Below are 22,653 nucleotides of genomic sequence, written 5' to 3'. Positions count from 1 at the left end.
TGATAGCGGTGAGGTCTCCAGGCCCTGACCTACCCCAAATGTTGCTCAAAATCTTGCGAGGTTGTTGTTGACGTTCGAGCTCAACACGCCGCTGCTGGGTTAAGCTGCTGAACCGTCCAGACAGCCAGCGTTTCTTAGGATGGATGATGTACGAAACGTGCTGCCAACTAATGCAGCACTGCTGCAAAGAGCGTCGCTGGCGACGCTGAGCGGATTCGAACTCTGCTGTGAAGTCGAATGACTTGGGCTTGCCCTTACTCTCTGCGCTGCCTCCCCGTTGTGCGTCACATTCAACCGTGATCGTTTCCAAACACCCGTAGTGCGCCTCGACGACATTTGAAGGAGACATGAGCTCACTTTTAGGTGTCGTCAGGCTGCACCCGTGCCCAGTGTCGAGGTCTGCGTTGTCGATGGCGTGTCCGATACCAGACGAAGTGCTGGAAGCCTCGTCGCCCGAAGCTTCGTACGGTGTTGGTGTGAGCGGCGTGTTGCTAGAGGTGCAGGTATCGGCCATGGAATTCCCGTGTCTCCCTCGCATGTTGAACGGAGAAATGGTGCAACGTCGGTGACACCTGTCACCCAAGCCACCGTTTGCACTATGCTGGAAGTTTCAACCTCGCCGAAAGGCGCACGACTTGCGTCGTTCCCTCTGCGTTCGCCCCTTGATAGACTCCGATGCCCCCCACTTGGAACGACCCTGTCTACGCGAGCTGGTTACGACTCGCAGTATGACCGCAATCGCAGAAGACGCGCATGCTTGGTGGTGGCGCTGACTACAGCCCAGCGGATGGAGCTGCCAACGCGCCCCGGAGCCGGCTACGTCTGCCGGTCGGGGACGAGGCTTCTTCCGCGGAATGATGGCTGCCAGCAAGCAAGCGCACGTCGAGCGTTACGTGGGTAGCAGCACGGGCTCCCCTCCGACAATATCTGCGCCCCGCGCGCGAAGGTATCAGGAAGAGGTCGTCATTATGACCAAGGTGGCACCACATGCTCCTGGGTTGCTGGACTGTAGCTTTAACGTTCTTGAGGCGGGGACTCACACTCGCGTCAAGAAGGCTATGCGCGTTCACAGGCGCGCACACCCATGGGATATCGGCAACGCACTGGGAGGTGGCGGGCGAGTCGCGTTTGCGTGTAATGGCCGACGCTGGCTGTATCTGCGACGCCAGAGCGCTCGTGCACGTCCGGACGCAATGCCTGGCTGCTCCGGGTGAGGAGGTCCGGTTGAGATCGTCTAGCGGCGCCGCCCTCTCTTTCTCTCAGCGGACATGCGGTGGCGCAGAGATCATCGCAAGCAGGTCGGCCCCCGTCTGCACTAGTCGTCGATCCGCATTGGATGTTTCGGTCAGTGCGCAGTGCTACGAAGCCGCGAGTCGCGGACTTGGCAGGATAAGGACAAGCTGTCGACGGATCGCACTAGTTGCGACGCCACGGCGCTGACGATCAAGCTGGAATTTGGTCAAGAGAGAGAGAGAGAGACGAGCGTTCTTGCATTGCGGAGCCTTATTCCGCCGAAGGTATAGCGGTTCAGCAGGGGAATGCCGACACGAAAGTGCCGGAAGAGCAGGTCGAGCGGTTGAACGGACACAAGTTGAAGTGGTGCCGACTTAATCGCTACCTTCTTGTTATTGGTTGAAAAGCCAGAAGGTACGGTCTGCGATTGGCTGGGGAATTACGGACTTTAGTCGACTGACTGTACGTCGTAAACAGCGGACCGTGGGTATCCGTCCAGCTGGGCATCAACAACGCCGCGAGCGACTCCGCGACGCGATAGTCGTCTACACGGCCCTCGTGGACAATTGGAAAGCATCGCAGGCGCAGGTAAGTTAACAGCGGCGCCAAACTGGGGCTCCGGCACTTTTTCGACGCGTGATCGGAGACTGTCCAAATGTGGAGATACTTTAGCATCATAATCTCGTTTAAGTTTACATGAGACATGACGACGTGACTGAATCCAAGCATTTTTCTATTCGTCTACGATGATACACTCCACCTAAACAAACAGACTCGGTACAGCAGATTCTACTAACGTATATAAAATCACAACTTTTATCACACTAGATATCACAGTCACACGATTTGGCATTGTCCCCATACACATCACAGTATTTTCTTGTGAAAGTCCCGTTATTCGGTCCTGAGAAACATACGGAGGGTATCGTCCACCGCGGGTTTATCCCGAGTCGCCCAGTGTGCACGTTCCGCCCAGCTCTCGTCACTTCACACTTCGACTCGGAAAGCGCCAGCAGCTGAGCCCGACCCACCCACCCATGGGGGCCGGCGAACGCATCGCGATGCCCCGCTTCCTGCGCGAGACCTCCCGCGAGCGCGCGCCCGACGTGGCGCCCTCCTCCTCCGCGTCCGCCTTGCCGTCCCCGGCGTCGCCCAGCGCCGGAGACGCGGAGCCGTCCGTGGTCGAAGAGCTCCAGCGCCGCAAGGCCGCCTTCCTGGCGCACTTCAAGAGCAACAGCGCGCCCGTGAGCGGCGCCGACGACGCGGCGGGGCCCACGGCCGCGGACTTCAGCAGCCAGCGGTCGCTGGACGCGGCTATGGCGCCCCACAGCGGCGCCGACTCCAAATGTCACGTGTGCAATGTTCCTCTCCGGCTTTTGCGGCTCCGGGTGGGTTTTATTAGACTTTTTGTTGGGTTTTTCAACAGTTAGAGGTGGGTTTATTAGAATGCTGACGGGGTTGATTATGCTGTGTGGGGTTGACACAGCACCGGTGCCGGAACTGCGGACTGGCCGTGTGTGGCGTGCACAGCAAGAACCAGGTGCCACTTCCCCACTTGGGCATCATGAAGGAGGTGCGCGTGTGCGACCTGTGCACGAGGCAGCTGGTGCAGCGCCGAGCGGGATACCGCAGCCCGAAGAACTCGAGATCGAGGCAGAACTCCAACCCCAACTATGGCGAGCGAGAGAGCGACCCGGAACTGTCGCCGCTTATAGGGGAGAGGATGCCGGCGCCGCTGGCCCCGTTGACGCCACCGGACTCAAGTAAAGAAATGGACATGATGGTCTCCACGCCAGATGCCGGTGGTCGCGGCAGCTTCAACCTGAACACGCTAGGCAGCGGGCTCGTGAGCAGCAGCTCCAGTGCCATGCCCGGCATTTTGTACAGCTGCCTGTTGGAGGAACAGGACAACACGATGGACGAGATTTTGTACCTGGGCACGTTCACGATGGGAGGACGATCCCTTGCAAGTCGGCGTATGAGTGCAAATGTGGCGCTCTGGAAGTGGAGGATCTTCATGCTGACGACGGCAGAGTTGCTGTGCTTCAAGGCTACCGGATCGATTAGTGATGACGACTCGGCTCCGTTGTCGGCAATGGCGCTGGGTGAGGTGCGATCGTCGGTTCATCTGTCGGATATCTTGCATATCGAGGTGAACGACCAGTTCCCGCGGATCCTTACAGTGATCCGCTCGGACGGCCGAGTGTTCCGTGTGCGGGCACGCACTCCCGAACAATGTACGGAGATTGCGGTTACCTTGCGCAAAGCGATGCAGCTCTTCCAAGACGCACTCTTCAAGCTGCAACGCGGTCCTCAGCCTGAGGACAACTCTATTAGTTGTGTCACCGTTCAGCACGAGTCGTCACTCCCCGAATCTGTTATCAGCAGCAACCCTGCTGTTGGTGAAGCTTTCCAGGTTGAGATGTATCCCTCAAGTATTCTCCGTTTCTACGTGAACGGTCCTTCCGCTAATGGTACCGCGCTCTACTCGTGCGAAATGCTCACCCGTGGGAAGAAGGATCGCCCACCGGTTGTGGTAGAAGCCGAGCCTTTAGGGAACGGCCCACGCGATGACCACGTGTTGCATGTTGCCGTTAAGACGGAGAATGCTTCGGGGAGTGTGGAATGCTCGGAGGAGACGAATCGACGATTCTGGGGTCTTACCTCGTTCCTAGCAGCGGTGGCTGCAGTCATGAACTCGATGGACAATGGTTCATTCGAGCTGCTTGCGTGGCTGTCTGCTCTCGTGTTGTTCCTCACTCGCTTCCACGAGCGTATTAGCTTGCTCCTTACGACCAGAAGGTTTTCTCGGGCGCAGCAGTTGCGCGTTGAATGTGTCAGCATCACGATGGGCAAGAGTGAAGGCTCGTCGGAAGGCGATGACGACGACGAGCATGGAGAAGATCTTGGAGTGAATACTCGCTTCTTGGCCGGTTGTGAAGGTGATGTCGAGGAAGCGAAGGAGCGTTACGCCGCCACAATGAAATGGCGGAAGGAAAATGATGTGGACACGATTTTGCTGCGTCCGTCGCACGTGTTCACCGACATGAAGGAGTGTTTCACACACTTCTTGCACAAAAAGGATCGACAGGGTCACCTCATCTCCTACGAGTTTCTTGGCGGTCAACGGAAGGCGCTGCACGATTTCACGGCTCGGGGAGTGACGGAAGATGAAGCAATTATGCACCACGTGCGCATGATGGAGTTCATGTGGAATGTTGTCGACCCGCGTGAATTCCCGGATGGAAACATGCTCAAAATCTACGATATCAAGGGTATATCTATGGCTGATATGTCGAGCGACGTGGTCAACTACACGAAGAAGTGGGGCGAGGTGATTGCCACGTACAACCCTGAGCGTGTGTATCAAGTATTCATTATCAACCCACCAGCTTGGTTCAATCTCATCTGGAAACTTGTGTCTCCGCTCGTCAACCCGAAGACAAGAGAACGCATTCACGTACTACGTGGGCAGAAAGACATAACGAAGGCTTTGCTGGAGTTTGTGGCACCAGAAAATTTACCGAAGGAATACGGCGGTGAGTGCCAGTGTGAGGGCGGATGTTTTACCCACTCGCCCGAAGAAAACGACATTCGGGAGTGGACGGAGTTTGTTAACGCCAACTATCACGGCGATGTTCACGACCCAGTCCTCGTCGATGCCTACAACAAACTCCGCGAAAAGTATCAGAAGCAGTTACCACCCCCGGGATCCAACAACGTCTCGCCAACGTTACCGAACGGTACACTGCCTTAACTGAGCTGCTTATCAACACAGCTAGATAATTATTCACATAGCCTTACTTCGAAGTGGCTCGCACTCACGCGCTAGTCGAAATCAATGTTAATCTTGCTCCCTTGATTACACGGCCTTAGTTGCTGCCTTCGAGATGCATGAGATCGACTAGGTGGCGGAGAGTTGGGCGCCTGTTAAAAAAGTCACGTGAAAACCTCGTCACCAAGATCAATATGAAGTATATGTACGAGTACTGTAGGTACAGCAGTACTTACCCATGCGGGCAGTTCCAAGGCTGATCCAGGCCAGATAAGTTGCGAACAATCTGCCCCAAAGATGTTAGGCCCTTGGAATCACCCATGCATTATCCCTACACCACGTACCTTTTGCATTTCTTCCTTGTGAAGAGCTGTACCAATCATGATAGAGCTTCTACAAGCTCGCGAAGCAAACATTGCCATCACCTTTGGACGTAAAACACAAGCAAATTGTCAGAAGGACGCCGATTCCTTGATCCACATCATGAACATATCTGAAAATGCACCTTTGGTAAGCGGACAGTTGCCGGATTCAGCGGGGCGTCCATCAGCAGCGACGCCAGTTCTCGAATATCTGTCGAAACATTATTAAGCTCACTAAGTCAACATGAACTTGAAAAGTAACAAACAAACAGTGGCTTACCTTCAGTGCCGAACTGCGTGTGCTTAGTGAACGGCAATGAGAGCAGCTTCAACTTTTTTGTAGCAGGTGCATCTTTGTCTACCAAAAACGTGAACCCATTCTTGGCGAACACATTCAGATGGTCCAAGATGACCATTTCTTCTCCGGCTGTCAGCTCCAGCATCAGCGGTCGGACAAGAGGCTGCTGATGCATCACCGTTGTCTGTTGCAACGTTTCATAGTTGAATTTTTCATCGCTTGCATGTTGGTCGATGATAAAGAGATCGTTATCAAGCTTGCCGATGATAAACCCAAGATTGAATTGGCCAAGCACCTCCATTCGCTTGAAATCTTCTTTTTTGAGGACCCGCTGCAAGGCAGCAGCAGCTACCTCATTGTCTGCTTCAATAGCGCCATCAACGGACGTTGAGCAGGTCTTCGGGACCTTGAGATGGTTTGTCTTTCGCTTTCGCTCATACTCCACTTCTTCCTCGAAGTATTGTTGTCTCTGTTTGACCATCTCGTCAAACGACCATACATTCTCCTCCAGCGCGGAAGGAGTTGATTCTGTTGGTAGAGGGGAATATAGTTTTTGCCGTTTGGCGGCCTTCCGCAAGTCCAACACGACCGGCTCAGGGGAGGATGGTGGGGAGGCAGGACTGGTCTTCGGTGACAACGCAGTTTTCTGCTTCTCACTTTGCTTATGCTTGTCCGGCGCACGCCCTGCGTTTCTATCCCGTTGGACTTGGGGCTGAAGAACTTCCACAATTACATGCTTTGGCGGCTCAGGTTCAGCCCTATTTGCTTGGGAAGATTCGTTTGGAGTGGCTATCAGCGTTACTTCCTCTTCACTTTCATCTTCAGCTCGGGTTTCAACGGCTGGTGCACGTTCCATCTGAGGCTTAGGCTGCTCGGAAGTATCCGTTTTTGGTGTGACCGAGGGAGACTTGTTGTTCGATTCTTCAGTTTTCGTGGTTCGGGCAAACGCTGTCATCAATGGTTGAACTGTAAACGTTCCTCGGCTTGGCTCATAGAGCTTGTTTAGGCCGGTTTTGAAGGCATCAATAATCTCCGCTTCCTGAAACGCAGCGTACACAGAAGTAATGCTGACGGTTAGGCACCCACCGTTGTATCAAACGTAGATCCTGGAGTACGCCAAGTCACGTACGTGCTTCACAAACGTCTCACGCTTGTCGGGAGTAACGTTCACATCGTATTCACCAAGAGGAAGATGGAAGTTCAGTACACAAGCTGGCTTTTGCTTCATTTCGTATTGCCGCCACACTTCGTTAAGTGTCTTCGCCAGCTAATAGCACAAAACCGGCAGATAGCGTTAGCATTTCTAACCCAAATCAAAAGTCGATTCAGCACACACACACTCACCTTTGGCAGATCAAATGGCCGTCCGTTGATAAAGAAAAATTGGCGATCATTATCGCTTCGACCGACACCAGCGCCAACCTTCGACACGAAGCCTTCCACCGTGCGCGTCTGTCCGCTCGAATTATCCTCCTCCATTGCAGAGCTCTTCTGCTCACTATCACTGTCATCCGCACTGTCGCCGCCCTTATCTCCTGTTTCCACTTTCAAAGTGCCACGCAGCTCGAAGTCCACACGCAGCATCGTCCTGAAGAACTTGGTGCCGAAAACGTTGGCAATATTCTCCCCCATTGTCTGGTGTGCTTGAGTAGCCAGCACCACGTGGCGGTTGGCGTTCTTTCCGGTAATATTGAACACACAGATCTTGACGTTCGCGCAGCTCACAGCGTACGCCTGCAGCACCTTAAGCAGCTTGGCATAGTGCTTCTTAATGTTCCGCTGGAAGTCCTTGTGTCGCACCGCCAGCGGCTACAAAATGGCCATAAAAATATTAAAACCACACTCTCTTCACCCTTTTCTAGCGACCTCTCCCCACCTTGAAGAGCTCTTCTACCGAGACGGTGGTCCCCACGGGCCTGGCCTTCTTCGTCTCCTTCACCAGCTGCCCGCTCGTGTCGTACTCCAGCAGCGCCCCCACCGCCTCGTTCTGCGTCCTCGTGCACACGGAGAAGCTCGCCGCTAGCTCGCATATCGAGCTCAGCGCCTCACCCCTATATAATAATAATTTAATAAAAATAATAAGTGAAAAAATTGCGCAGAAAGATATCCATGTAAGTATGTCCCCGCCGTACCGGAAGCCGAAGGACGCGACCGTCTCAATGTCCTCGAAGCTGCTGATCTTGCTGGTGTAGTGCTTCTTCGCCAGCGACGCGTAGTTCTCGCGCGTGACGCCGGCGCCGTTGTCGCTGACCTCGAAGGCGTCGCGCCCGAACTCCTTGAGCTTCACCTCGATCTGCGAGGCGCCGGCGTCCAGCGCGTTCTCCACCAGCTCCTTCACGGCCGTGGCCAGGTCCACCACCGACTGGCCGCTGCATATGCGCTGCACGTCGCGCCGGTCCAGCACGTGCAGGGCCGACGCCGGCGCCGCCACAGGCTTCCCCGCTGCCGCGTGCGCCATCGAGTGCGGAATCGAGAGTGATGGTTCAACGCGCCAAAAATGCGCACAACCCAAAACACGAACACCCGTCCACCCAAAACAGCTGCTTCGAATTCCGCACTCGTTAAATTGGGTTGCGCACTCTATTAGATTGGGCTCCGCGCCTCGAGCCACATTAGAGTGAAGTGACCGACTAGCTACCGATGGTGCTCAAGAAGCTGCTGGGCTCGGCGCAGGACCTGTGGCGCATGCGCCGCATGCCCGCGCAAGTGCGCGCCAAGGACACGCGGCTGGCCTTCACCGACATCATCGTACGCACCGACAGGCTGCTCTACCGACCGCTGCCAGTTGATTAAAACCTTTGTGTCATGGCGCCAGGGCGACGAGAGCCAAAAGGGCCGGTGGCTGCGCACGGGCCCCATCCTGGAGCTCATGGACGTGCTGGCCGGCACCATCTCGTCGCGCGTGTCGCTGGGCCCCACCGCCACCATCTCGTTCGACCGCGTGGACCTGGTGCAGCCCGTGTTCCACGGCGACCTGGTGCGCGTGGAGGGCGAGGTCATCGGGCTCAGCAGCTCGTCCATGGCTGTGCAGGTGAGCGGCTACCGGCACGACGTGCCCTCGGGCGCCTTCCAGCACACGCACGACGCCATCATCACGATGGTGGCCATCAACCGCTTCGGGCGGCCGCGCAGGGGCCTCCCGCAGCTCTTCGACGCCGAGAGGGCCGACTACTGCCTGCAGATGCGGGAGCTGGCCCACAAGCGCCGGGAGCTGGCCAAGCGCTGGATGAAGGAGCAGGACGCCGTGGACTCGATCCCGTTCATCGGCAACGCAGACCTGCTCCCGGGCGAGACCAAGAGCGAGTACGTCGCCGTGAGCGACACGGAGATCGAAGTGCGCAACTGGTTCCTGCCCCGCAACCTCAACATCAACGAGACGGTCTTCGGAGGAGACCTGCTCGCCTGGATGGTAATGGGTGGAGCCCTGTAGTGGTGGTGGCCGTGGTGGAAAAAGGTTATTTAACCATTTCGTGATGCAGGACCGAGCTGCGCTCTACTGCGCGCAGAACTTCACCAAGTCGGAGAAGATGGTCACCATCGCCATGAACCGCGTGCTGTTCAAGCTCCCGATCTCCGTCTCGGACGTGGTCACGGCGCGCGCCCGCGTCGTGAACGTTCGGTGAGTGCCGATCGATCAGCTGCCCGGGTCGGAGCCTTTACGATGCTGACTAAGAACGGCATTTTCCGTGCTGGTGTTGCAGGCGCTATCGTCTGGAGGTAGAGGTGGAGGTGTTTGTTCACTCTGTCGTCGACGGTGGCGAACGCAAGTCTCACAGCGGGTGCGATAATTGTTTCCTCGCCTCTGTGTGGCAGACTGATTTGAATTTGCATCCTCACTGCTCACATTTGGTTGGATAATCTGCTACTCTGCTGCTTTAGGTACTTTACGGTGCTGAATATGGATGAGAAGGATGCGTTCAAGCAGATCGACAAGGGGCTGAAGATTGACGAAGACAACCAGCGTGAGATGCGCATGCTCCTGAAGGCACAGAAACGTCTTGAATTCGCGGAGGAGGACAAGAGCCTGTACTCGCTCAAGACGCTAGAGCCTCGGTTGTGATTCCACTGTGGGTGGATCAAACAGTCCCCCCCAGCAATGCGGATATAAAGGCATTTTGGAAGAACTCGGCCTCGAGGAGGTCGTGCCCCCTTAGACAAGCAGCGTGAAGGATCCACTGTGATAAACAGCTAGATATCGCAGACGCGTTCCGCACGAGCACTCAGACTATCGGTGTCAATAAAACCTGGAGATTACATGTAGAGATAGTCGAGGTTGAGTCTCAATTCAACGCTTGCAAGCCGGAACGAGTAACTCCACGGCTAGACAACGCCTGCCCGCAGCAAATTTTGGTTGTGGTCTTATCACACCGTCGATAAGATCAAGAGCCCCGATAATTTGTGCCGCCGGTCTGAGCACGGAACTTGACGAAGATTTGCACAATGGTGAAAAACATGGACTGTGTTCCGACGTGTGGCCAGTCACTGGCCCAGTGAGCACAGGAGGCCGCAGCGGAATGGACGTGACTTTCAGGCCGAATGTTGGCATACATATTACTTGCGGAGTCACATGTACCAACCCCGGCTCAACCGTGGAAACCAACAACCTTTTTCCAGCGGAGCACATTCTGCTTGACCCTCTTGCAGCAAGAGTCTTGCCTTCAACTTTGAAGACCGCTGGAATCTGCCCGCACACACGTCGTGCTGACCTCGCAAAGAAACACGAACTGAGCGCCATCCCTTGAGGCTCAATTTACGCAGCTCTTTCGGATGTGCAGAGTGACCCGGGCCACAGTGGCCGCCACTGCAACATTTTGTTGAATAAGTTGTTGCCAACAACGCGGTTAGCGGGATGCTGCGGTCTCCCTGCAAACAGTACATACATGTATTGGCTCAAAGTGACCAAGGACTCCCCGCACCGCGCACGGACAACCTCTCGCCAAGAGAGCTCGCCGGGATCAATCTGTCATCGCCCAGCAACAGCTCTAGTCGAGGTTGGGAAGTGCCAATGGAACAGCCACATCGAGTTCAGAGGCTCGGGGCCCTTGATGGGAAGACAACCTGACGATGTGAGTGTCCCTCCCGACGGGAGGAACCTGAAGCTCAGGTCAAGAGCAGCAAGGACACGGGCGAGAGGTGCACACGTATTGGACAGTGCGGCGGGCGTGCTGCATTGCGGACGAGCCGTCCCGATCAAAACTCGGTACTGTACGCTTCACCCAGACCACGAAAACGAAAAGCTTACCACCCAGGGCCTCTCGAGCCTCTCGTCGTCGACAGGCGATCGTGTCGGTCACGCGTCATGCAAATGTATTGTGTATGTAGCTGTACAGTACCCGTCGGTGCTTGCGTAGACCCTCCGGCTCGAATCTCGGGGTGACCACAGGTCACATCATGCAATGTCAATGCAGCGTGTATTACATGTAATGCAGTGCATCGAATGCACAGGCTTGAACTCGCCTCGATTTGTAATGCGAAAGAATGCCGGCTAGGCGAAGGACGCCACGCTAAAGAGGACTCTCGGCAACAACGCACTGCCACCACGAATTTGCTGGAGACGAACACGAATACAGTACTACATGCATGGCTCTATCGATGGGTGGACTACCATACCATCCATACCAACGGGCAGTGGCACCGATTAGTGGAGCAGTAGGAGTGCGAAATTCCCACTCCAACTGCTCACTGCGAACGGATGATCGTCAGTTGATGCAGTGACTGGCCCAAGGTGCACACCTTTGGAGCCAGGTGTCAATCGCTCACGCCAACTGCGAGCGAATCCATCCGCCATCTTGGCACGGGCATTCTTCCCCTCGCGCAGCACCCTACGGTGCTTAGTATTGCGAACGTAAGTCACGACCGCAAACATTTCGTTCTTATCTTATCGACGACTCCAATTTATTCATGGTACTGGTGGGGTTGAGCGCTTTCGCGCCAGCATCTCCTCCCATGGGAAGAGATGCCGGCGCGTCCGGGAGTCCCAAGTATTGGCGTCAATCTGTCCGTGATCCGTCCGAGTTGAGCAGGCCAGCCCGCCGTTCAACGTGTGCCTCTACCCCTCCCGCCACCGTCGTTTGATGTGCTTGGGCTCCTGTAACGACAGGGCGGGTCAACTCGACCAACTCGACACCGAGCCTTCCAACCTGACAGGCGCCAAGGTGAGACCGTGCCAATCTCGGGCGATCTGGGCGCCAAGTCTACGCGCGATGCAGCGTCGCGACGCTGCGTCCAGGTGTCGGGAGTGGCGCACTGTCCAGGGGCATCTGGCGATCACCGCGTACTCTCCCTGTCATGGCAGCTGACAGAGTCTTTACCAAACGGTAAGACGGATAGGAGAAATTCACGAACACAACCCCGGCCGATGATGTGAGGCCGTTCACAACGGAAAAGACCGTCTCCGAGACAGCCCCGCGTGGAATTTCGTCGACATCGTTGTCGACTCGATCTCGCCTCGGACGATGAACTCGGACAGCAGGCCGCCCGTGCTCCGACAGGTCTCGACTTCGAGCCACACGCCCATGAGCTCCGACGGGTCGGAGCCCACGGCGGTGCTCGGAGCGCCGATGTCCCGCAACGACCTCGATCGCAGTCGCGCGCGACTCGAAAACAGCGGCCTCCTGTCGCCCGGTGCGTCGTACGGTAACCTCGATACGGCGAAGGGGCCGGCCCCGCACGCCTTCAGCAATGACAAGGTCCCGGTCAAGCCCAAGGTGGCGCTGTTCGACCAGAACTCGGAGCTGTCCACCGAGGGGTTCCGCCAACGCGCGGCGTTGCAGACGTGCTCCATCAGTTGGCAGCACATTTCGTACTTCATTCAGCCCAAGGAGAAGAAGCTCGGACGCACCTCCAAGCGCGGGTCGGGCCCCTCCGCCTTGGAGGCGCAGTTCGAGCGCCAACAACCCCGCAAGATTCTCAACAACGTTTGGGGGCGATCGGGTCCCGGTGAATTGACGGCCATTCTGGGTCCGTCGGGTGCCGGTAAGACGACGTTGCTGGACATGCTCGCAGACCGAGTGCCGTCGGCAGGCTCGGGCGTGCACCTGGAAGGACTGGTTGAAGTGAACGGCCAACCGCGTGACCTGCGCACCTTCCACTCCATCATGAACTACGTGTCGGAAGACATGGCGTTCCTGGGAGCTTTTACGGTTTTGGAAACATTGCAGATTGGTGCGGGTCTGAGTCTACCCGGCCACATGCCCCCCGTGCAGCGTGAGGCTCGAGTTCAAGATGTGATCGACGCTATGGGACTGCGGTCGTGTGCCAACGCCCGTGTCGGCGACGTGTTCCACAAGGGCATTTCGTCGGGTCAGCGGAAGCGTCTGGGTATTGCTTTGGAGCTGCTGTCGGACCCAGCTCTGCTGCTGCTGGATGAACCGACCTCCGGTCTGGATTCATCCTCGGCGCGCGGCGTCATGCAGTACATCGAGCGGCTGTGTCAGGAGGGCGGAAAGAACGTCGTGTGCACTATCCACCAGCCTTCGTCGTCGATCTACGGCATGCTGACCAACCTCATCATCCTGAGTGGCGGCGAACTGGTCTACAGCGGACCCACCAACGCTGCCATTGCCCACTTCTTCTCGATGGGCTATGTGTGCCCGATGTACACCAACCCGGCCGAGTACTTCGTTCACTTGGTTAACACAAACTTCCACGAGGGGCTCAAGCTGGATCCTTTCACCCGTGCGCTCAAGGAAAGCGCCGAGCCGCAGCGTCTCCGTGCCGATGTGGTGCGTGACCGCGCTCGTCGGGATAACCTGGCCAACCCGGAACTGCTGAAGGCTATGCGTCCGTGGCCCATGGACCAGTTTGTCGTGCTGGTGAAGCGTAACATGACCAACAACTGGAGACATCCGGGTGTGTTCTGGCTGCGCGTGCTCATGTACGTGCTGCTGTCGCTCATGGTTGGTACCATGTACCTCAGTTCCAACAAGGGCATCAAGGACATATCGATGGTGCCGCTGCTCTTCTACGTGCAGGCTTTCCTAGTGTTCATGTCCGTCGCAGCTCTGCCTGCTCTTCTGGAGCACCGCACCGTCATGGAGCGAGAGATGCGGTCGTACGCGTTGTCACTCACGGGCTACACAATGTCCAACCTGCTGGCCGCGTTACCTGGTATTTTCCTCATCTCCGTGTTGGCGTCTGTCATCGTCGTATTCCTGGCCAACGTGAACTCGTTCCCCACATTCCTGCTGAACCTGACGCTGTCGCTGATCGCCGCCGAGTCCCTGATGCACTTGCTAGGTGCTGCCGTGCCGCACTACATCATGGGCATTGCCCTGGGCGCCGGTCTGTTCGGTATGTTCATGCTGTGCGAAGGCTTCATGGTGCCGTTCTCAGATATGCCCGTGTACTGGAAGTGGGGCTACTACATCGCGTTCCACACGTACTCGTTCGAGTCGTTCATGTACGAGCATTTCTCCCAGGAAAACACGGAAGAGGCATGGGCCCTGCTGAAGAACTACGGCATGGAGAACGTCAACGTCGTGAAGGACATGATCATCCTGGCGGGCTACTCGGTGGTGCTGCAAATCCTTGTCATCGGCGTGCTGTTCCTACGCTTCAACCGGCACCGTCGCCGCTAAGCTGCAAGTACTACGTAGTAAGTGAGTCTCTTTATTAACGTTTTGTAAAAAGCAACATTACGATCAAGTATTCGTGCCGCCATTATTTTTCTGTCTTTTATCAAACAAGACATGCTACACGTTGGAGCAAAAAACGTCAACCGCCCGCAAAGTTCACGTGACACGTTCAATAATGCAGCTGTCGTTACTGATGGATGAACTGTTGGCGATATAGCCCTCATTATCCAAATTTCGTGGCGTTTGAATTGCGGGACATCTTGCTCGTACATATGAATCGATCATATGATATGATAGATGATCATTGATCATGGCCTTCAATCTAATCCTTTGTGTGGATTTTTGTCGAAGCTGAAAACCACAAACCAAAATCAACTTACAGTACCGGTACATCTCCCTACATCTTCCTACAGTTGATCGTGAGTGCTTCAAGTTGAAGCAAGCCTTCAACACCTGAAAGTATACGCTGATAGCCTCTTTGCTTGATGAGAATGATTGATAAGAAATTCAGCACAATATTGGGGGGCTATATTTTCGTTTTATACTTCCTACGAAACGTGCGGTACAACTGCTTTGCTAGCTGCACTATGATACCAGCTATCATTGTTAGTTGTCCACACTTTCCAGCGCTTAGGCGCCACACACCAGGCACTCATCCTCGTCGTCGCCTGCCCGAGCCACAGTTTCGACCTGAGGTGCCGGTGGCGCAGCGACGGTGGCAGCCTCTTCCTTGGCACGCTGCAGGTCGAGGCCCTGCTTGTCCACAGTGAACTTGATGGCGTCGGCTTTCGGGCGTCCGCGCATGTAGTACATGCCGGTCTTGAGCCCCTTCTTCCAGGCGTAGAAGTGCATCGACGTGAGCTTGCTGATGGTCGGGTCGGCGATGTGGATGTTGAGCGACTGACTCTGGCAAATGTAGGCACCGCGGTCGGCCGACAAGTCCAGTACTGCCTTCTGCTTGATCTCCCACACCGTCTTGTACTTCTCCTTGACGTGATCGGGGATGGCCTTCACCTTCTGCACGGAGCCGCCGTCGTTCAGGATCTGATTGCGCACGTCGGGTGTCCAGATGCCCAGCTCAATGAGCTCCTTCATCAGGTACTTGTTCACGATCGTGAACTCACCGGCCAGCACACGGCGGTTGTACATGTTGGACGTGTAGGGCTCGATGGACTCGTTGTTGCCTAGGATCTGGGCCGTGGAAGCCGTGGGCATGGGGGCCACCAGCAGCGAGTTGCGAAGACCGTGTTTGACCACGTTTTCCTTGAGCGCCGCCCAGTTCCAGAGACCCGAGGACGGGGTGACGCCCCACATGTCGAACTGGAAGATCCCCTTGCTGGCCGGCGAGCCCTGGAACGTCTCGTAGGGGCCGAGCTCCTTGGCAATCTCCATGGACGTCTCGACGGCGGCGTAGTAGATCGTCTCGAAGATGTTCTTGTTGAGCTCGCGGGCCTGCTCGCTCTCGAACGCGTAGTTCATGAGGATGAAGGCGTCCGCGAGGCCCTGGACGCCGATGCCGATGGGGCGGTGGCGCATGTTGGACTTGCGCGCCTCGGCCACGGGGTAGTAGTTGACGTCGATGACCTTGTTGAGGTTGCGGGTCACCACCTTGGTGACCTCGTAGAGTTTCTGGTAGTCGAACACGCCGTCGTCCACGAACTTGGGCAGCGCCACGGAGGCCAGGTTGCACACGGCCACCTCGTCGGGGGACGTGTACTCCATCACCTCGCAGCACAGGTTGCTGGAGCGGATGGTGCCGAGGTTCTGCTGGTTGGACTTGCGGTTGGCCGCGTCCTTGTAGAGCATGAAGGGCACGCCCGTCTCGATCTGCGCGTCCAGGATGGCGAACCACAGCTGCTGCGCGTTGATGGTCTTGCGGGCGCGGCCCTCGCGCTCGTACTTGTCGTAGAGGCTCTCAAACTCGTCCCCCCAGCACTCGTAGAGCCCGGGGGCCTCGTTGGGGCAGAACAAACTCCACTTGCCGTTGGCCTCCACGCGCTTCATGAACAGGTCGGGCACCCACAGCGCGTAGAACAGGTCGCGGGCACGGTGCAGCTCGTTGCCGTGGTTCTTGCGCAGGTCCAGGAACTCGAACACGTCGGCGTGCCAGGGCTCGAGGTAGATGGCGAAGCTGCCCTTGCGCTTGCCGCCGCCCTGGTCCACGTACCGGGCCGTGTCGTTGAACACGCGCAGCATGGGGATGATGCCGTTGGAGGAGCCGTTGGTGCCGCGAATGTAGCTGTTGGTGGCGCGAATGTTGTGCATGCTGATGCCGATACCCCCCGCCCACTTGGAGATGCAGGCGCACTGCTTGAGCGTGTCATAGATACCCTCGATGGAGTCGTCCTGCATGGCCAATAGGAAGCAGGAGGACAGCTGCGGACGCGGCGTTCCGGCGTTAAACAGCGTCGGCGTCGCGTGCGTGAAGAACTTCTGCGACATGAGCTCGTACGTCTCCAGCGCGGCCTGGATGTCGGCCTTGTGGATGCCCAGCGCCACGCGCATAATCATTTGCTGCGGACGCTCCACCACCTTGCCGTTTACGCGGAAGAGGTAGCCGCGCTCGAGTGTTTTAAACCCGAAGTAGTCGTACTCGAAGTCGCGGTCGTGGATGATGGCCGAGTTGAGCTCGTCCTTGTGCGCCATCACGAGCGCGTATACGTCATCAGCGATGAGCGGCGCCGCCGCGCCCGTCTTCTCGTGCACGTTCTTGTGGAAGAGCTCGATGTTGTCGCTGAAGACCTTGTTCGTGTTCTTGTGCAGGTTGGACACGGCGATGCGCGCCGCCAGCCGGGAGAAGTCCGGGTGCTGCGTGCTCTGGTAGGCCGCGGTCTCGGCCGCCAGCTCGTCTAATTCCGACGTGGTCACGCCCGGGTACACGCCCGCCACCACCTTCTGCGAGATCTTGATGGCGTCCACGTAGTCCGGGTTCAGCCCGTAGCAGAGCTTGGTGATGCGCGCCGTGATCTTGTCGAACTTGACGTCCTCCTGGCGCCCGTCGCGCTTGATGACGTACATGATTGTTTACGGGATCTTCTCGTTTAACACTAGCTTAAACTTGTTGCCCGCGGTTAGAGAATTCTCTAGCTTGAGCTCGGAGCGGCGGATTCGGGACTGACGTCGGTTGGCGGGAGGCTCGGCTGGAGGACGGTACGGGCTAGGGCGGCTGATTGGAGGAAAAGATCCGAGTGGAGGCGCGCCATTGGCTGGATCGCACCTAGCTCATCTTCCTGCGGAGGGTTTTTGGCGGGGTTTTTGAATTGCCCTCCAGACCTTGGCGCCAAAAGCGCTTTGAAACCAGTGTGCCGCTGGCCAATGAGCGGCAACTTTTTTTTCTTGGCTTGGTGAACGCTGACGGCTACATGCGTGGACTCGGAGGTTAGAGACGTTGCTGGTATGTTAGGAGCGCGAAGCACCTGCCACCAGTCGCTTGAAGCGAAAGATACGATAAAAGCAGATGGACTTTAGCTACGCAAGCATAAAGCTGTCGCGAGTACAGCGTGGAGCTAGCAAGAAATAGCAGACGAGCTGCATCGATTTAATTGCCTTGCAGCAAGAGTGAAGATTTCACCATCAACTTTCTTCACCGAGTGTTTCAATGGTTTGAGGACATTACTGTATCCCTTCGCCCCCAAGATGAGCCTCACTTCCACGATACCGTACCTCACAAATAAAATGGTTTGGCGAAATCATGAATTGCATTTTTCTTAACGTGAAGAGGTGCTCTCAGATTGCAAATATGCTTTCTTCCTGTTAAGATTCAGCTACGAAATTTCAAAGTAAATGTGCAGATGTCCTCCTTGCTCGAACGATTCAGCCGTTTGTTCTGGAGATGAGAGCTCGGGCAAATTAATAAGTGAGGTAAACTCAGTCGGAATCGATGGCAGGACAGAGCGCACAGTCATATTCTCCAGAAAAGGGATCCATTTTGAATAGTACGAGGAGTTTGTAGTCCAGTTTGAGAATGTTGTATAGTGAACGCCAAATACGCGACAGGTGGCTTCTGCGTCCATATTCTCAAGCAAAGGGTAGAGGAAGTATAAAATAGCAGCCGAGCGATCCTTCAGAGTGAAAGTACAGTAACATTTGGCGGAAGCACGAGTTGGTCGAGATGGCTTTCCATCGTCGACATCTATCGTCGCGAGAACAGCATCGATAACATCCTTGAACGACATCGCCACAAAGCCTGTAGAGCTATTTCTGCTTGATCCTGGCTTCCGCAGCTTTGAGATCAATGGTATCTAGCAATGTCCGCTATAGTTTTGGAAATGCTTGGCGTCGAATATGACCATTCAAAGCGTTTTGGTCAGCGCGTGCTTCTTGCGCCTTGACCCAGCTCGCGTTCGAGTCATCTTGCAGCAGGAACTTCTTCATCGTGGCCGCGAAATGAGGAAGTAAGCCTGGAGCTGCGTACAAAACCTATTGTTAGACTTGGTTCCAAAACGCTCTCTTGGTGTTAAGAAATAGCAACATTTCAGAAAGAATTGGGCCGATTTGGCAAAATGGCAATTTAGTTGTTAAGCATTTCATTTGTGAGGTACGGTAGTGCAACGCAGTTTACAGAACTACATGTAGCTAGCCTCTGATGCGATTATGTACTGATTCCCACGCTAGTTGCTATGGATGCATATCGTATGTGCGTTTTGTAGAGTGGGTTGTTCGTCTCGTCACGGCAATGAGAGTGCAGGACGTTTTCCCACCGTGGTGGTATTGTCCTGATGAGGTTGTGCATGAAACTCTGGAGATTAACTGCACTGTGTACTTTAAAAACGCTAAAAAAACAAGAATACAGTTCCCATATAGTAGGCGAGATCCTTCGTTCTCGTTGCCCTTGTCAGCATCGCCAGGGTACTGTTTTTGCAGTCTCTTCAGGTTGTCCGCAATTTTGGAAGCCATTCCACAACGCCCTCCGCAGTTTTATCACCATAACCAACATGTGTAGTGCAAGGGAGTAACGATAGAAATCGCAGTACTAATATCGGTTGCCTCAATTCAGAATCATCACTCGCGTGGCTGAGGGTGTTGGACGAGGAATGTGGTTGGTTGAGAAATGGATGTGAAGGCTCAAGGAACCCTACATAAATTACGTCGTCCATTTAGCGAGTTAAAGCGCCAATCTTGGCGATCATTTAGAGAATAAAGAGGTGTTTTCGTAAAAGATAACACGTGTCCTAAACTGTCCTATTGTCCAAAAATTCTCTGTACTAATATTACTTGTAAATCGTTCCGTAATTTGGATAACTTTAGGACAAATGAGACGATTGAGAGCTGTTCTATTACGACAAGAGTAAACTGGCTCCTGGAATTTGTCCTATTAGGACACTAGAACGTGTTGAATAAGAGCTGTCCTATTAGGACACCAACTGGTAGCTACTAGAAGCTTTCCTATTAGGACACGCCGTGATTAGAGGCTGTGTCCTGTCCTATTAGGACACCTACAGGAGCCTTTTGAATTAGGAGGTAGCATGATAAGGGTGCATAAGATAATCGTTCGTGCTAAGCCTGCCCATGAAGTCACCGGCAGCGTTTACGGCAGGGTAAGACATTGAGCGGTCGACTTGAACTGGACGAGAGGAGTTGAGGAATGACACACAGTTTGCTGCCAGAGGTGCTTGGGCACGACATCTATTCAGTACAAACGTAGAATGCGACGACGGCATATCAATGCCACATATCTTTCTTAAATTATTCATACGGCGAGTACTGATCGCGAATCTGGCGCTGCCCACGCTATTGAGTAGATCTAATATATCGTAGCACACGGAATAGTTCCACGTGGGACGTATTGTCATAGTGATAGGTCTTGGTGGTGATTTTCCTACACCACCAATCTCTTCCGTTTTGTGATAAGGCCTTAGTGCCATCCTGGACATGAACACAAGATTTGGCCAGGCTGCCCAACAGCTCGAGACACCGAAACGATGTCGTTGAAGCGGTAATGTCACGCGAAGGTCGTCTGAATCTGACGCCGGATGTTGCTCGATGTTGGCGTACGTCAGCATGGATGCGACGACCATGGTGGTCATATAGAAGTGTGGAGCTGTTACTGGCTGGCAAGCAAGCCATGCTGCATGTCGTGCACCTTGGGCCTCCAAGATCAATGCCACTCCCAAATTGCGCTCACTCCTGTTCATTGCCATGTTGTACTTCTTGACGCTGACCCAACGCTGCAACTTAGCCTGCACGTACTGCGGGTCGTCCGAGGAGCTGGACATCGAGGACCTGATCGACCCTCTCGACTGCAAGTACAAGGTGGACGCTCTGGACAAGCTCACGACTCCGCTCAAGAACGAGCAGGAGCCGTTCGCCATCTGCTTCTATGGCGGCGAGCCGCTGCTGCAGCTGCGGCAGATCAAGAAGGTGATGGCGCAGCACGAAGGCAAGAATACCAAGTTCGTGCTGCAGACCAACGGCACCAAGCTCAACCGCACGCCTACCGCGGTGGTCAACAAGATGGACACTATCTTGATCTCTGTTGACGGCGGCGAGAAGGTCACCGACGCCAACCGCGGCGCCGGGACCTGGCGCCAAGCCATCGACAACGGATATCTGATCCGCAAAAATGGTTTCACGGGCGACTTGATCGCCCGAATGACGGTGAGCCACGTGAGCGGCGACATCTACCAGGACGTGAAGGACCTCTTCGATCTCGGCATCTTCGACCACGTGCACTGGCAGCTGGACGCGCAGTGGAGCACCCCCATGTACGCTGGATACGAAGACCGCGGCGGCTTCCTCAAGTGGCGCGACGAAGTGTACAACCCGTCGATCACTAAACTGTCCAAGTACTTCCGCGACACGCTCTTGAACGAGAAGAAGTTGCTGGGCATTGCGCCCTTCCTGCCGCTATTGCACACTTTGATAACTGGTGAGAAGGCCACGCTGCGCTGTGGATCGGGTCGTGACGCGTTCAACGTGCGAACGGGAGGTGGCATTTCCGCGTGCCCCATCGCGCCGGACAGCGACTTGCAGTACGATCTGGCCCACATCAACGACGCCGACTTCACCCCGGAGAAGGTGCGCGACTCGATCAAGATCGGGGGCTTGTGCTTGAGCTGCGATGTGAAGGACATCTGCGGTGGCCGATGCCTGTACGCGAACAAGACGATGTGGTGGGGTGAGGAAGGCTTCCTCGCCGTGTGTCAGACCGTGAGGCACCTGATCCAGTGCATGCGAGACATCCAGCCGGACGTGGAGAGCGCCATCGCGCAGGGTATCATCGAGTTGGAGGACCTCCAGTACCCGAAGTACAACAACTCGGTGGAGGTGATCCCGTAGACACTAGATGTCCTCACCTCTTGCATGCATGAATACAGTTGTTGATATCACTTGGCGCTGCGCGTGCTGCTTGCCATTTGAAAATGTACAATGAAGAGAGAAGCAACTAAAAACACTCAATGCTAATGAACGTAAAATGCAGCCGAAATGGTGCCGGTGCCCACTGTCAGCCCTCGCCGAGTGGCAACAAACTAATCGCGCTAATAACGACTCGTGGTACTGTGGTTATTGCAAAAGATGAGTGTCCAAATGCAGCCGAACGAGTTGAAGGCCGAAAAGCGATACAGCTGGAAGATGCTTGCCTACAACGTCGGGGCAGTCGGTTGAGCATTTTTTTTAACGATTCCAACTTGTGGAGTTTCCAAGCCTCGGTCAGTCCGCCCTTGGCCTATCCTAGTACAAAAAAATCGGTGGGCGATTTCAACATGGCTGTTGCTTCGACAGCGGGTGGGAGAGGCATTGCGGCGATTATTTTTGCTGTTGAGCTCTCCGCGCTCTTGGCGCCCTCCATCACCGAATAAAAAAAAAAAATTGTTTCCTTCCGAGTACAGGTCATGGCACGTTTGGTGGTGGTGCTCGTAGCATGTCACACACGCTGTGTGCCAGCAAAAGCTGTTCGCCGGGCCACAGTCCCCACAGTGTCCCCACGTGGCTCAGAGCCGCCGTTTGGATCGCGATCCAAACTGATGGTCATCTTATTCCTGTGACCCCGCCGCGGCGAGTGTGATACGCTCCGAAGTCGCGACGACTGGATGGCAACCGCTAGCCAGTGGTTGCCCTGCTTGCAGACTCGATTAGGCAGAACCCCACGTTGCAGCCAGCGCTTCGGCATGTTTTTGCGCCCTGGGTCATGTCGCGGCGGCGAAAAGCGCCGCCGCTGGCCCAAGTACTGCGCGGCGCCCACCAACGCGCTCTCAATTATTGCTGCAAGTCCGGGTCATGAAACCCTCAGGCTTGCAGCCAGCGGCACCACGACCAACACTGCACTGGACCTGGTCTCGAGCTTCGGTCCATTGCCGCCGAAGCGGCGACCGAATGGCATCGTCACGTCTGCAGGCTGCGCCGTCATCGAGCTTCGAATCCTCACGGCATTCTCTATCCCCGTCCCATTCGTTTCATCAGTTTCGTTAA

The 22,653-nt window shown here is 55.4% G+C and overlaps 6 protein-coding genes across 6 annotated transcripts; 4 read left to right on the top strand and 2 right to left on the bottom strand.

The window, feature by feature from the left end:
* Window positions 1–2,270: 2,270 nt before the first annotated feature.
* Window positions 2,271–4,990, top strand: IUM83_14702 (Sec14 cytosolic factor; the record flags this gene model as incomplete). Its single annotated transcript, XM_067939469.1, has 2 exons — window positions 2,271–2,621; window positions 2,720–4,990. The coding sequence occupies 2 exons, from the start codon at window positions 2,271–2,273 to the stop codon at window positions 4,988–4,990; spliced, it is 2,622 nt and encodes an 873-aa protein (XP_067786053.1).
* A 115-nt stretch (window positions 4,991–5,105) lies between these two features.
* IUM83_14701 (putative mismatch repair endonuclease pms1) lies at window positions 5,106–8,126 on the bottom strand (the record flags this gene model as incomplete). The annotated part of the gene is made up of 9 exons (XM_067939468.1): window positions 5,106–5,160; window positions 5,245–5,294; window positions 5,353–5,433; window positions 5,514–5,581; window positions 5,651–6,707; window positions 6,798–6,935; window positions 7,013–7,477; window positions 7,545–7,719; window positions 7,801–8,126. The coding sequence occupies 9 exons, from the start codon at window positions 8,124–8,126 to the stop codon at window positions 5,106–5,108; spliced, it is 2,415 nt and encodes an 804-aa protein (XP_067786052.1).
* Window positions 8,127–8,308: 182 nt separating this feature from the next.
* Window positions 8,309–9,728, top strand: IUM83_14700 (ATP-binding Cassette (ABC) superfamily; the record flags this gene model as incomplete). Its single annotated transcript, XM_067939467.1, has 5 exons — window positions 8,309–8,416; window positions 8,484–9,077; window positions 9,148–9,287; window positions 9,370–9,447; window positions 9,548–9,728. The coding sequence occupies 5 exons, from the start codon at window positions 8,309–8,311 to the stop codon at window positions 9,726–9,728; spliced, it is 1,101 nt and encodes a 366-aa protein (XP_067786051.1).
* Window positions 9,729–12,123: 2,395 nt separating this feature from the next.
* Window positions 12,124–14,247, top strand: IUM83_14699 (ATP-binding Cassette (ABC) Superfamily; the record flags this gene model as incomplete). Its single annotated transcript, XM_067939466.1, has 2 exons — window positions 12,124–12,643; window positions 14,003–14,247. The coding sequence occupies 2 exons, from the start codon at window positions 12,124–12,126 to the stop codon at window positions 14,245–14,247; spliced, it is 765 nt and encodes a 254-aa protein (XP_067786081.1).
* A 627-nt stretch (window positions 14,248–14,874) lies between these two features.
* IUM83_14698 (Ribonucleoside-diphosphate reductase large subunit) lies at window positions 14,875–17,262 on the bottom strand (the record flags this gene model as incomplete). Its single annotated transcript, XM_067939465.1, has 1 exon — window positions 14,875–17,262. One exon carries the CDS (start codon window positions 17,260–17,262, stop codon window positions 14,875–14,877), a length of 2,388 nt encoding a protein of 795 aa, XP_067786121.1.
* A 3,120-nt stretch (window positions 17,263–20,382) lies between these two features.
* On the top strand, window positions 20,383–21,522 carry IUM83_14697 (radical SAM domain containing protein; the record flags this gene model as incomplete). The annotated part of the gene is made up of 1 exon (XM_067939464.1): window positions 20,383–21,522. One exon carries the CDS (start codon window positions 20,383–20,385, stop codon window positions 21,520–21,522), a length of 1,140 nt encoding a protein of 379 aa, XP_067786117.1.
* Between the last annotated feature and the right edge of the window lie 1,131 nt (window positions 21,523–22,653).

This window comes from Phytophthora cinnamomi (assembly GCF_018691715.1).
Source record: "Phytophthora cinnamomi strain GKB4 chromosome Unknown Contig71, whole genome shotgun sequence".
NCBI classification, from domain to species: Eukaryota; Oomycota; class Peronosporomycetes; order Peronosporales; family Peronosporaceae; genus Phytophthora; species Phytophthora cinnamomi.
The sequence above is the reverse complement of the archived record's forward strand: the minus strand, read 5'-3'. Positions and strand labels throughout refer to the sequence as shown.